General features: G+C 41.5%; 1 protein-coding gene across 2 annotated transcripts in view; it reads right to left on the bottom strand.

Annotated features, from left to right (window-relative positions):
* Positions 1-296: 296 nt before the first annotated feature.
* Positions 297-13,725, bottom strand: part of FAM169B (family with sequence similarity 169 member B) — a 39,966-nt gene continuing 26,537 nt past the window's right edge. Inside the window, exons 5-9 of one of the 2 annotated variants that reach the window (XM_033167377.1) lie at positions 12,232-12,406; positions 6,939-7,031; positions 5,198-5,326; positions 2,103-2,179; positions 297-673 (exon numbers count right to left, since the gene is read on the bottom strand). In XM_033167377.1, the coding sequence (XP_033023268.1) occupies positions 461-673; positions 2,103-2,179; positions 5,198-5,326; positions 6,939-7,031; positions 12,232-12,406 (687 nt within the window). In that variant the 3' untranslated portion in view covers positions 297-460. Of the gene's footprint in view, positions 674-2,102; positions 2,180-5,197; positions 5,327-6,848; positions 7,032-12,231; positions 12,407-13,725 lie in introns of both variants that reach the window. The other variant, XM_033167376.1, reaches the window with a different exon arrangement.

Below are 13,725 nucleotides of genomic sequence, written 5' to 3'. Positions count from 1 at the left end.
GCTAAGGAGTAAACCTTACACAAATCGGGAGTGGGGTCCCTAGGATGTGGTGTCATGTATGCCTCCTTCTGGAAACTCCTGCAGCCAGGCTGGTGCCAAATGTGTCGCTCTGCTTTCCTGTAGATCACATCAGTGGGAACAAGAGAGAAGTCTTGTCGTCTGGGCAGCCCAGGACCTCCATGCACACTGCTTAGGCTTGTGCCCTGGAGAGGTCACTTTGGTGCAGCCTAACACAGCAAAAACAACGTGGGAGCGGTACCTAATTATCTACTTGCACTTTGACGTGCTTTCGAACTGCTAGGTTGGCAGGAGCAGGGACCGAGCAACGGGCTGCCTAAACAAGTCCATGGCTATGGGAATATTTGAACCAGGGGCCTTCTGTCTCACTGTTTAGTCTTCAAACTATTCTGCCTCATTCATTCACACCTTGTCCTTGTATTGCTTATACTATGTGCAAAAGTTAGGATGTCGCTCTGAACTGCTTAGAGATTCTATCTTCGGAAGGTTCTCCTTGGCTTGCTCTTTTCTTTGAGCCTTTCCACTGCTGTTTATGAGCTTGATGTTTTTCAGCATATTCTTCACTGTAAGGCTCAGGGTTGAATACCTCTTCTGGGTCATCTTTAAATTCCTCTGCCTCATATGGCAAAGCCTTGTTAGGACTGCGAGCAACTTTCTAAAATAAGACAGATATAAATTCCTACATTACAGATGAAATGTATTCCTCCTCATGAAAAATTTCCTTCCGTTTGTGGTCAGTTTACATACACTTTGAACAACAGCTAACTGATATATAACAGAGGCCAAGCTTTTGCCATTATGTGTCTGAACTCTGAAGCCTGAATATACATCCTCAAACTGATATCAACCATCTCAGGCATTAGGATCAGCAGCAGAGACCCTATTGCTGATGACACCCTCTGGCTGCTGCATGGTTGGCACTGACCCATGGCAGGGCCTTCTCAGTGGTGGCTTCCAGCCTGCAGAATGCCCTCCTGGGTGAGGTGCATCTGTCTCCCTCATCACTGATTTTCAGGAGAAATTTAAAATCTTTACCCAAATTTTTGATGGCTGAAAGATATTGAGCATGGCAATCATGATCAATAACTGTGAGGGTATGTGAATGCAATTAAATATTTTTAGATGCTCTAAAAAAATTAATTTAGAGACAAACTTGAGAAAGATGGGCAAGGGGGGGGGGAACCGGATGCTAACCATTGAATAAAAGTAGTACATAAATCAATAACATAAAATACAAAGCAGAGAAAAAACCTGTACAGCCCCAAATCATAAGCATTTCCAAATAAGATAATATTTTAAAGGGATCTGCTGCCTCACTGTCACTGATGACAAACAGGAGGGAGGTGGACTTCAAGGTTTTTAACTGTCTTTAAGCCTTTAATTTGTTTTTAAATCATACTGTTTTATTATTGTGGTGTTTGCTGCTCTGGGCTCCTTTGGGAAGAAGGGTGGGATATGAATTTAATAAATAAACAATAGTCTGAAATAGCTCAGTTTTCTGGGCCACAGGCCACAAGGTTTTTGGGTCAAAATACAGAGACCCCAAGACTCAGATAACAAGGCTATCAACCTGTAGCAAGGCATAATAATAATAATAATAATAATAATAATAATAATAATAATAAGGTGGGGGCTAGTGGGAAAGAACACACTTTGAAATAATCACTCATATATGATCTTAGTGAGTGAAATGGTAAAAGAGATGCAAACATGTTTGTAAAAACACAGAAGGTTTAGAAAAAAATGAACACAGAGACACATGCAAAACAACTCATCCCTTCTTGACTGGTTGACTTTAACACTAACAGAGTTAACTCTTAAGTTACAAACTGAATGATTCCTGCTGTTGCACTTCCAACTCAGAGAACCATGAATAATATTGGCCAATTGTTTGTGTGTCTCAATTAAAGAAAAGACAAAAATATATCTTAATTACGATAGTCATATAAATCAATGGCCTAGCACTAAAACCCCAGCCTTGACTGTGGACGACAAGTTGCCCTGTTCAGGCCTCGTGCTAAAATAATCATGATTTCAGCAGTTATGAAAAACCAGATTATAAAGTAACTAATTCATCAGCGCACCTGACTCATCCGCCCTTCATCTGATTGCCCAGGTTCATCATTTTGAAGCCTCTTCATGTAGCAGCTCACATCCGACTCTAGAGTGACATAATCCATTTCCCAGGGCAAAATCATAATAGAAGGAGGTTAGTAGCTCTTCCATGGCAACAGGTATTGCATTTTATTTTATAAAAAGACACACTTGCAATTGCAACCACAATCAATATCCTCCTGTTTTGACCTGGCCATCTTGTTACACGGTGGACTGACAAAGTAAAAGTAGCCTTCTCCAACTTGGCTGGGCCATCTGGGCCTGATAGGAGTTGTAGTCCAAAACATTTGGAGTGAATCGGGTTGGGGAAGGCTGAGTTCGAGACTCTCTGTTGCTTAACTTGCAATTAATTAGCTTGAGCCTCTAAGCAACATATTGGCAAATACACACTGTTCATGGTGTTAGTTTTGACCTTTAAACCTAAATGTCTTAAGGTCAGGTTACTAAGATAAACCTGCCTGATCTTTAAAATCTGCTTCAGGTATCTTTCTCTCTGTTCCTTCACCTTTAGATATATGGTGACAACTAGGGAAACGTCTTTTCAGGAGTGGCACCTTGTTTATGCAATACCCTCCCTGGCATTAAGCATCAACATTGTTCTCCTTTAAATGTTAGATAGGGGGTATATGCTCCTCGGTAGCAGAACCATGCTTTGCATGCAAAATGTCCCATGTTCAATCTCTGGCATCCCAGGCTAGGAAAGACTCCGGTTTGAAACCCTGTAAAGTCAGTTACTGAGGAGTTTGCAGATTGTTTTTGTAGGTGGTGCTATCTGATTTGTAGGTGGCACTGTTTTGCTTCCAAACTGATATGCATTCAACAACTTCAACTCACTGCTTATTTGTAAACAAACAAACGCAAAGCAGTTTACAAACAGATAAAACAAGAAAATCAAGAAAAAATTACAATACAGTAAAACACACCAAAACCTAAAATATTAAAACAGATTAAAATTCATATCAGCATTTATAAGCACCTGGGTAGGATGGCCTAAACAAGAATGTTTCAAGCAGGTGCCAGAAAAGAATAGTGAAGGTGCCTGCTTGTTATCAATAGGCGGGTATATCAATTGGCTGTATAATGTGACTATGGCACATTTACAACTTTGTCCAATAGGCTACTCTCACCAACTGAGGTTATGTGGGATTACTGGTAGAGAGAGGGGAAATCAATTTTCCTAAACAGATTGAATTTTGATTTAACATGTTTATTTTACTTATATTTAGTAAACACCACCACCACCCCCGCCGCAATAGTTTTCATATTAATTTTTCATGGTGTATAAATATTTCAGTGTTTTCACAATAGTTAAAAGTATTTCACCTTTAACATATGATTTAATGCGGCTTAAATGTTTTATTCAAAATACAAAGTTTTACCTGGAAATTATTATTTTTTAAAACATGTTAATTTTTTAAGGAAAGATAACTAAATAGCACACACTTTTGTTGTGCCATTTAGCTTTTAAGGAAAAAAATGAAGGGACTGAATACTTAACATACGAATATTAGCATGACTCAACATCTGTGAGCATAGAGCTTGCTAGAGAAAATCACCTTTAAATTTAATTACAACTTTGATTTTAAGTTGACTGTTATTTTATCCATTCCAGTTACGTTTCTATAAATGGGAGATTTTCTGCAGAAAAATACAGCAGCAGAAAGATTGTGGTGGAAAATGTTTCACTCCATAACACTGAACAATATTAATCCCTTTCATAGGATTACATGAACATTTGAGGGGGGGTTCTGAAAGCAGAAATAATTTTAAAACTGAATTAATTTAATTTAATTTAATTTAAAACTGGGCATTATTGTATATGTGATGGTTCATAACCTAGGCAAACCCATTTGTATGCATAATTAAGGCTGAAATCCTAAGCACTCTTACCTGGGAACAAGCCTCACTGCATACAGTGGGACTTCACTTTGAATAAACATATCAAGGATTTGATTGCACAGTAAAAACTCTCCACATTCTGTCTAGGGTGCAATTTTACAAGTTCACCACTAGATGCAGCTAGTGCTGCAGCAACATGTAAAACTACATTTTAGTTTGTGGGATGGAGGTGGGGGCTTTTCGGGAACATATTAGAATTCCTACAACATTACATAAAGAATATCACTTCATGCAATGCAATCAAGGCATGGATGTCTGTTCACAGTAGTAGAAGCTTTGCTCTCATCAGAGTTTAATTTCAGCTGTATCTAAGATTTTGCAGCCACTTAAGAGGTATTAAGTGAAACAGAAATATATACATCCCAAAATAAACCAGCAACGTATTACACACGAGGTATCTCATGCTTGCCTTTGGGACACTGAGCTGTTGTTGTTGGCATCTGTTTGTCTCAAGAGATAATGAAGTGTGCCTCTGTGGGTGATGGCAAACCGCTATGTAAGCAGCATTGATGTGACTTCCCTGGGGCAAAAGCATGGAGGTCCTAGGCTGCCCAGATTATAAGATCCATCTCAGATGTTTAGAACAAACAACAGCCAAGGGAGGCCCAATTTGGATTGGGTTCCCAATGCCTGCTACTTATTTAAAACACACAAACAGCCATGCAGTTGCTAATTGCATGAATGAATGAATGAATGAATGGTGTCCTGTCTAGTTTGGTCCTTATTCATACACTTATAGGTCCTACAGAATTAGTCAATTGACTCTAGCACGCCTAACACAGAGAAAAATCCCACAAGAACAAGGAAGCAATTAAACTGGAGATGAAGGATCCCATGTTAGACAAGGCAGGGATCCATGTGGTGATTCCAGCTCTGGATGAATTTGTGTTCAGTGCTCTAGATGAGACCATTGCCTGACCAGGAGAGCAGCAGAATGTTAAGTTCTGATTCAGTGTAGGCCAGTTTTTCTGTCCCCAACCCCACAGACTAACCATCACAGGTTCTGTATCATCTTTCTGTACCAGTTACAGAACGCAGCTCTGAATTCCCACTTAGCACACCACTTAAACATCGCCCAGGAAATCCTCCTCAGTTTTACCTTTGTCTGTTAAGCTTAAAATTAACAGATGTGATGCAGCACAGCCCTCGCTGCTCTTTAACTCACTTTTCTGAAGCTTTTGTTCCATCTGAATCTTCAGCCAGATACTAACACGCTGGCTCCAGTCTCCCGGGGCTTCTACTTCCCACAGTCGAGACTGTTCCTCTGGATGCGTCTCCAAGAATCTCTGACAAACTAAGCAGGAAAGTTGACTTGTTCAAGGTGAAACAAGTAGAAACTCAATGGAAACCTATTATTAAGAATGCCTACTATCTTAACCTGCCTTCCCGTAACTATTAATATTATTTATAAAGCGCCAAACACTGTACTAGGCACTGTACTCATTAAAAGGAAATATGTAGAAAACACATTTTGAAAAATGTGCAAGGTTCATTGCATGACTTGAAACACATTAAATAAGGACTGAATAAACCACCCATTTTATATATAGGCCTCTTAATTGCTACTGCATCCTAGCCAGCAGTGCAGTTCAGTAAGTTTCAGTTCTGGACCTAAGGGTCTTACTGGGGGCTGCTTAGATGGCAAACTATATGACTTCATTGACTTCAAAATGTAGTAAGCCAGGGTTGCTGTGTTTGGACGGCCTCCTGTTTATTCAGAATGGAAGAAGAACCTTGCTGGATCAGACCAGAGGTCCGTTTACTTCAGTATCCTGTTTGCACAGTGGCCAACCAGATGCTTATAGGAAGCCTGTCCCTGAGTTTTATTTATATAAGACAGTGAGAAAAACTTTTCTCTATCTACTTTATGACCTCTATCACGTCCCCTCTTATCTCAAAATAGCACCTCAAAATTGCATTTAGAATTTTGTATCAAGCAAGTTAAGGAAATTCTATTTTATCTTGGGATGGACTTGCACTGTTCTACAGATTGCATGAGACAAGGTGGGAAAATCTATCATTTTACATATGTAATGGGCCATTACAGAACAACAATTTGAGTATTTTTATTTATATCTGAGCATTTGGAGCAGTCTGAAAGAATGTAAAGACCAGCCTGGGAATTCTGAAGTTTCTTATGCAACAATTAGTTCTATAACAATGTTTGGAAACCAGTGAACAGCCCTGTCGAAAAGAGCTTAATGTCTTCCGCTCAAACTGAGTTTTTCTTTACAGCAGTGTCTGGGACTTTTTCTTTTTGTTTTTAATAAAAAAATTAAGGGCTTGCCTCAGTAGATGCTGCACAGCTGTTTATAATGAGAAGTAACTCAATAGACCTGGCCTCACACCATACCATTTTCAATAAGGACAAGTTAAAATAGATTGTATTGGTTTGATGAAAGAATGCACTATTGAGATTAAAGCCTAGGAACCACCAATACCATCTCATTTATGTATTTATTTCACACCTAAATGTATACTACAGAATTCTTGTCTTCCAACTTTTGCAGCCACACCCTGAAATGAACTGCTGATCTAACCAAAATGATCCCTGGGGCCTAACCCTCCCATAAAGTGACGTATCGTTTATGACATTAGATAACACAAAACATGCTAGTTGTTTGTTGAAATCCTGACTGTACATTAATGTTTTCATAGCAGAGTGGATGCACATTCATGTGAGAGATTTCTGCCTGCAAACTAGAACCACTTAAAATATACAAAATATTATAGATACACAGGCAGAAAGCCTCTTTGTGCTTCCTACAAACCATCATTACCTTTTAAGCCAAACATTTCTATACCAAGTCATTTACCTTGGTACATGACAGCAGAAACAGGACAGCTGAGTCCCAGGGCAACTTCAGTTGCAAATGTCTGACAGAAATCTTGCAACATTTTCATACCAACTCCACCTCTTCTAAACTTTTTTCGGACAAACATTGTGTCCAAAACTGGGAGCATGTAGCATTGGCTGGAGTACCCATCACACAGGCTTCCTGGAAGCAGAAAACAACATTGCCTGTAATTAAACTAAATTCCAAACACAGCTCATGAATGAGTTTATTAAAATCACTATGAAGCTGTAGACAGAAAGCTGGATTTAAAACCATGCAGCTCGCTGGGTGGAATAGTATAAACACCAAGAAACTGCCCAAAACACAGCTCTGGTTCCAGGCTGCAGCTCCTGTAATAGATAGGAAAGATCCTGAGTTGGAAAAGCCCCATCCCAGGTCTGGGTTCTGTGACATTGACCTGGCTCTGACATATGGCAGAAGAGCAGTATTTCCATACGAAATATATCACAGCAGCGTTCTCTCTCTCTGTGTGTCTCTCTCTGGTTTTTGAAAATCACTGTGTACATTATACACAGTATATTTCTTTCTATTATACAACAGGCTGATTCTTCTCACTCCTACTACTTTTTGAAAAACGCTGCTCACACACAACACTGACTGCTAATCAGCTACCGGGCCATGTTCAATATCTTGTTAACATACAAAACCCTGAAGAACTTGGGACCAGGTTACTTGACAGACTGCCTGCCAGCCCCCATGTAGACCTGTAAGATCACTTAGTTCACCTGGGGAAACGCTTTATGTGGCACAACACCCTACAGAGTATCATAGGGTGATGACCCAGAAGCAGGAATTTTCAGTTGTTGCCCTGTACTGTGGAATACCTTCCCCTCTGTCATATGTGAAGTAGCAACTATCAGTGGTTTCAGATATCTTGTAAAAAAAAAAAATCATTTTACCCAGGCTTTTCCTGACATTGCATCCTGTTCTGCATGTCTGAACCTTCTGAATTCCTGTTTTATTTGCTTTATGTTTGCTGTTTTACTGGTTTTAGGCTGTGTTTTTGTTTTAGTCTTTTGTTTTTTTCAAAGTATACACCACTTAAGAGATTTCTGAAATATTAAGCAGTATAAAAATGCTTTTTAAAAAGGAATGAACATAGACCCTTTCAGGCCTATTAACAGCTAAAATCAGACCCAAACAACATGTGACCCCTTCATGCTCATCAGAGCGACAACTCCCCTCCTGTTTTGCTGCAATCACACACACAGCCGATCACAAAACAAGTGCAGTCGTACCTTGGGTTATGTCCACTTCAGGTTACATATTTTCGGGTCTGTGCGATCCGCACATGCGCAGAAGCGATCTGTGCAGTTCGTGCATGCGCAAAGCACAATTTTCGGGTTACGTACTTTTCGGGTTATGAATGGCAACCCGGAACCAATTAAGTACATAACCGAGGTACCACTGTATTGTGAACAATGTTGAGCTTGGTGGGTGACATGTTCTGCAGGCCCAGCTAAATTGGGAGCTCATGGTTTCAGAGAAGCAAGCTGCCATTTCTTCCCTTGATCTCACAGGCAGGTTAACTGGCAACCATGTTCTCCTTCAAGACCAGCCATGAATAGCATCATCTTCTCTTTTCTGTTCCATTTATGAGGACAGCCCAGTTATTTGAATGTCCAAGAATCCTGCTGCATAAGGCTCCCTTAGGGTGGGACTCATTGCCCTCCAATTACTCATAAGATCAAGCATATGGGCACAGCTAATAAAAGCATTAGGCCCCTGCAAGAGCCAAGAAACCCAGCACATCCTGGACTGGCCGGCAGCCCGGCAGAGATGTCAGATTCTGGCAACATGAGCCCATTCATTTTGGGAAGCTGACAAAGGTTTTGCTACAAGATCTGCAATAACCTTAAAAGGGGACTGTAGAATTGCTAGCAGGCTCATCAATCCTGTTGTCCTCCCATAGAGTTTCTTACTATTTCACTTCTTAATTTGATAGAATCTTGCAAACACCTGGAATAAGGTTGGGAAGCTAAAGGACCAGCACAGACAGCCCAAAAAAGAATCAGCTCAATTAAATAGTTGATCATCCTGCATAAGGAACCTCAGGCCAAGGATGAAATGTGACCCCTCTGGTTCTCTCTGTTTGGCTCTTGGGACTCTTTCCCTAGGTCACACTCTTTCCCTAGGTCACACTAGCCTTACTTCACATCCTATTGAGTGTTTTCTTCTAGCTAAAATGCATCCTTGAGTTCCAATAATCTTCTTGCTTTTCTGGATGGAGATTGGAGGGGGTGTGTGTAGAAAGGAGCAGAGGCGTAGGAAGGGGGGTGGTTCACCCCAGGTGTCATTACAGAGGGGGGTGACATTTGGCATGCCGCCCGCCCACGATTCCCAAGCCAACCCCAAGCCATCGGGGGAAGGGGAGCTGCGCCGCTTTGCCGGCAGCATTCCCCGATCCCCCCTTTGTTTTGACAGCTCGGGGGAGGCTTGGGAGTCACGGGCAGGCAGCATGCCGAATGTCCGCCATGGGCGGCTCGCTCTGTCCCCAGCTGCAGGGCGCGCATGCCGCTCCGGGCACCCGAGTGGCTAGCTCTGCCGCTGGAAAGGAGCCTACTATACAAAGGTTCTAGATGGAGTTACATTCCTTCTAAAGAAGTAGGGATGTAGCTTGAGGTGTGAAGAGTTTTTTGATTGTTGGAAACACTTCAAACCAACCTTAGCACAACTGGAGCCCGGCACGCTTCCCCTGCGAGTACCTGCCTGAAGCGTTTTTCCTTGCTGCCGTCTCCTGTGCTATTCAGCAGAGTTTTCTTTTCTTATCTTCTCTCACGCAACGGGTTGTGTGCATGCCAGCATATTACAGACAACAGAGTCCGGCTTCTTTCTAATCTAGAAGCTTTATTTTACAAGGCATAAATCTACATTCCTGGAGAGACGCAAGCCATGTTGGTGGCTTCTCCCTTCTCTCCGTTCTCCGGAAAAAGAAACAGAAAGTATCACATTACACAGTACAACAGTACACAGAGCATCCGGTGACGCTCTTCCTCCTGTGGGTGGGACAACCGGTTGAGCTTGTTAACTCTAAAAGCTCCAAACCTCTACAACTTCTGGATACAACTTTGTCATTAGAGACCCAAGTGACCTCAGTGGTGGGGAGCACCTTTTATCATCTGTCATATTCACTAGCTACAACTGTATTTGGAAAGCAATAACTTAGACACCATCGTCCATGCACTGGTACCCTTAAGACTTGATTACTGCAATGCACTCTGCGTGGGACTGCCTTTGGCCCTGGTCCAGAAGCTCCAGCTGGTACAGGATGCAGCAGCTAGACTGCTGACTGGGCAGACAGCCAAGAGCATGTGACACTTCTGTTAAAACATCTGCATTGGCTGCCCATATCCTACCAGTCCAGGTTAAAGGTTCTTGGGTTAATATACCAAACACTCAACAACTGGGGTACAAGATGCCCTAAGGCCTGCCTGAGCCCTTACATCCCAACGCAATCACTCTGTAGACATTTTAAAGACACCCCCCTCACTAATGCTGAATGTGCAGCTGACAAGGGCACAGCACACCATTGGGCATATCAGAATCAGAAGGCATGGCTACTGAGCACATTCCTGCTCCCCAACACACAGTCACTGAATTGAAAGGAAGGGGAGAGGTGGTATGACGACTTCTCTTACTCTCTGGGTGTACAGACTGAGTGTTATGGGCAAGGGAAATGACAAGCGGAGTCAACGGATGCCATCACAGAAGGCAGCCTTTGTGAAGTCTGCTTCTTCAGGGCCTTTAATCTGTTTGGTTAGGTCACGCATGCTAAATGACTAACCTGTGAGCCAGCAGAATGGTAAACAGCAATTACAAGGGCAGAGAAAAGAGACAGCCATTAACGCTCTCAAACATCCAAAAGCTCAGGAAAAGCCCAACCCCATCCTGCCCCACATCTGAAAGACTCAAACCAAACAAAATTGCACATTCCAGTTAGTTCCCTGATTAACAAGCTGGCTTGGCAGACAGTTGTCCAGAGAGACCTTCTGCAGACAGAGCCCTTGTGTAACAGGAGAGAATGTTTCTGCTGAATGGTACCCAAAGTCAACCCATTGTGTGATTTGTGTAGACACACACACACGCCTACACAAAACCCAAAAGAGAGAGCAAAATCTCCAGCTTCAAATAAAAATAAAAGAAGGCATGGCTTGGTGTGTGTGTGTGTAGATACACACACACAAACCAACAAAAACACATTGTATATTTGTTTAATTCTTAGTATATTCAAAGCTTTGTATCTAATGCAAAAATAAAAAAATGCATGCATTAGTAGAAAGAGACAGAAAGAAAGGCGATGCTTGGAATCTGATGGAACCCCTATAGCCATCTAAACCAAGCCCCCTACCCTCTGCCAGCAAGGGGGGGACGACGACCCAGAAAGATGGTAAATGTAATGGCATATCCTGAAAAGGGTATGGATGACTGACCAGCTGGAACCCTGCATAGCTGCCCATCAACTAATATTCCCAGGGAGGTGTACGAATAAAACAATGTTGAAAATACATCATATACAATGTTCTATGACAAGACTGCTGTTTCTTCATACACACACTTTGCATCAGCTCCTCTTGCTAGTTAGTTGGGGGAAGCGGAAGTCAGCATCCTCAAGCTCCTATTGCTATCCCAACCAAAGCACTCAAGAGAGATCTCTGTATCAAGAAACCATCTTTTAACGATTAGCTCACACAGTTAGCTAAGGACTGAATGGCTAGCCAGTAGCTGCACTTTGAATTATAAAGAAAAGCCAAAGAACCACAACACATGTTCTTAAAACACAAAGTTTTTTTTTTAAATGTAATATATCCAAGCCTTTATCAATTTTCAAATACTGGCTACATTAAGATCAGTGGCAGTGATTATGTGACTATAGCGATGCTGTTGGACTGCAACTCCCATCAGCTCCAGCTAATGGTAAGGGTGATGGGTGTTGGAATTCCACAAGGGCCACACATTCCCTACCCCTGGTTTAGGTAACCCTATTTTGGGCTTATTAAGTCAAGATATGTTTGAACCTTTTGCCTGAGCAAACAGCCAATTTGCAATCTAACCCAGAAGTCTCAAATTAACCACTTCACCCAAACCTGGAAACTACAGTTACCAGGTTCAGAAAAACCCAGCATTTTCAAACATAGTTTGAAGTTGGTTTAAGATCCTGTCTTGTTACAACGCTGGTGGGCCACAGTTTCTCAGTTTGCATGAAGGGGAAAACCAGGAGTAATTGGAGACTTCTGGGTCTGGTTGTTGTGCAGCTGAGATAGGATTCTCCAAACCAAGCCAACCATCTAAAATGGTGCCCTTCATTTTCCTCAGTATGCGTGCATGAATAAAACAAGTGTACCTTTTACTTTTACAGTGTAAAACGCAGCTGCACCTCCACTCCTCCAAAATATTTTGGCAAACTCTTTCTCCGAATGAGGCACAAAGAGCACATCATGAGTCAAACTCCTCTCTAGCATTCCAAAAATAATGACGTTAAGCACAAAGAGGACAATTCTTTCTTCAAATGTCTGGACCTTACAAAACAAATAGGGGCAGGGGAGGGAAGAAAATAAGAGAAAACAAAACATTCTGGTTTCCAGTAAAAGTGCTTTACATTTGTTGGTGTTGGTGATTCGTGTGACGTCAAAATATCTGAGGAGGTAAGGTTCAGCAGGATGACAAAAGAACATGAATTTGCCCAAATATATAGGATTTGCACAGGAAATATTCCCAGATTACACAATGTGTAATAAATAAGGTTGGAAAACAAGTAAGATTTTGACAGAGGGAATCAAGAAAAAAAAAACTGATGGGAAAGGTGGTTAAGAAGAATTCTGAATTCTTCTTTTTATCTTTTTTATACAGTCATACCTCATGTTGCGTACACTCCGTGTTGCGTACGTTCGGGATACGCATTCCTGCCCCCTGGAAGTGTTTTCCGGAGCGCGCATGACCGCTGGATGCGCAGAACGCTTCTGCGCACTTCGCACATGCACAGAAGCACTAAAATCGCGCGACTTCTGGGTTTTCAGGTTTTTTTACATGCGTTTGAGTTACGCACGCCCGCGTTATGCACGGCGACCCGGAACGGATTGCGTGCATAACCCGGGGTTCCACTGTAATGCTTTTTTACTGGATTTTATGTTATACCACTGTTTTATGAAACCATTTTATTGCCTTTTGGTTGTACTTTTGTATGCCACTTAGAGATTTTTAAATATTAAGCAATTTAAGTGCTTTTAAATAAATAAAACACAAAACAAACTAATTTGCTCTAAAGTTATCAGACACTTGCACATAATAGACTTACTGTTTCTGATCCGTTGGGGAATATGTAAAATAGAGATTTAGTCAGAGAGGTATGTCAAACGGCATTAAAATTAAGAGGAAAGCACAGGAGGAATTTTAGATGAGAGAAATCCCTTTAAACAAAAAGAACTCCATAAAATAAATGTAATATATGTTTAAATGGTCCAAGACAGAAGGCATTTGTAAATGGGTGTGTAAGTAACACACTGTGCCAAAGGTTAATAAGGCTGGCTCTTCGCAACAGATGGCCAATCAAGCAGCGCTAATGGTGCTGGGCTATTATTGAAAATGAAATAACTCTATTATCTGATTGTCTCGTTTAGTACCTGGCCAAAGGAGGCAAAGTGGATAGAAATCAAAAAGGACGAACCAGCAGAAAAATGGAAATGGGGCTGGGGAAGATTACTCGTTTTTATAATGTGTGGAACGTGGGGGCATGGATGGTTGAATTATCCATGGGAAAGTATTTAGAAAGATGCACCCTGAAAGGGTAGAAATGACAGATCCTGAAGTTGAGGATCCAGTACTTTGGCCACCTCATGAG

Source organism: Lacerta agilis, chromosome 13 (assembly GCF_009819535.1).
Source record: "Lacerta agilis isolate rLacAgi1 chromosome 13, rLacAgi1.pri, whole genome shotgun sequence".
NCBI classification, from domain to species: Eukaryota; Metazoa; Chordata; class Lepidosauria; order Squamata; family Lacertidae; genus Lacerta; species Lacerta agilis.
Note: the sequence above shows the minus strand (reverse complement) of the source record. Positions and strands in the feature narration are given on the sequence as shown.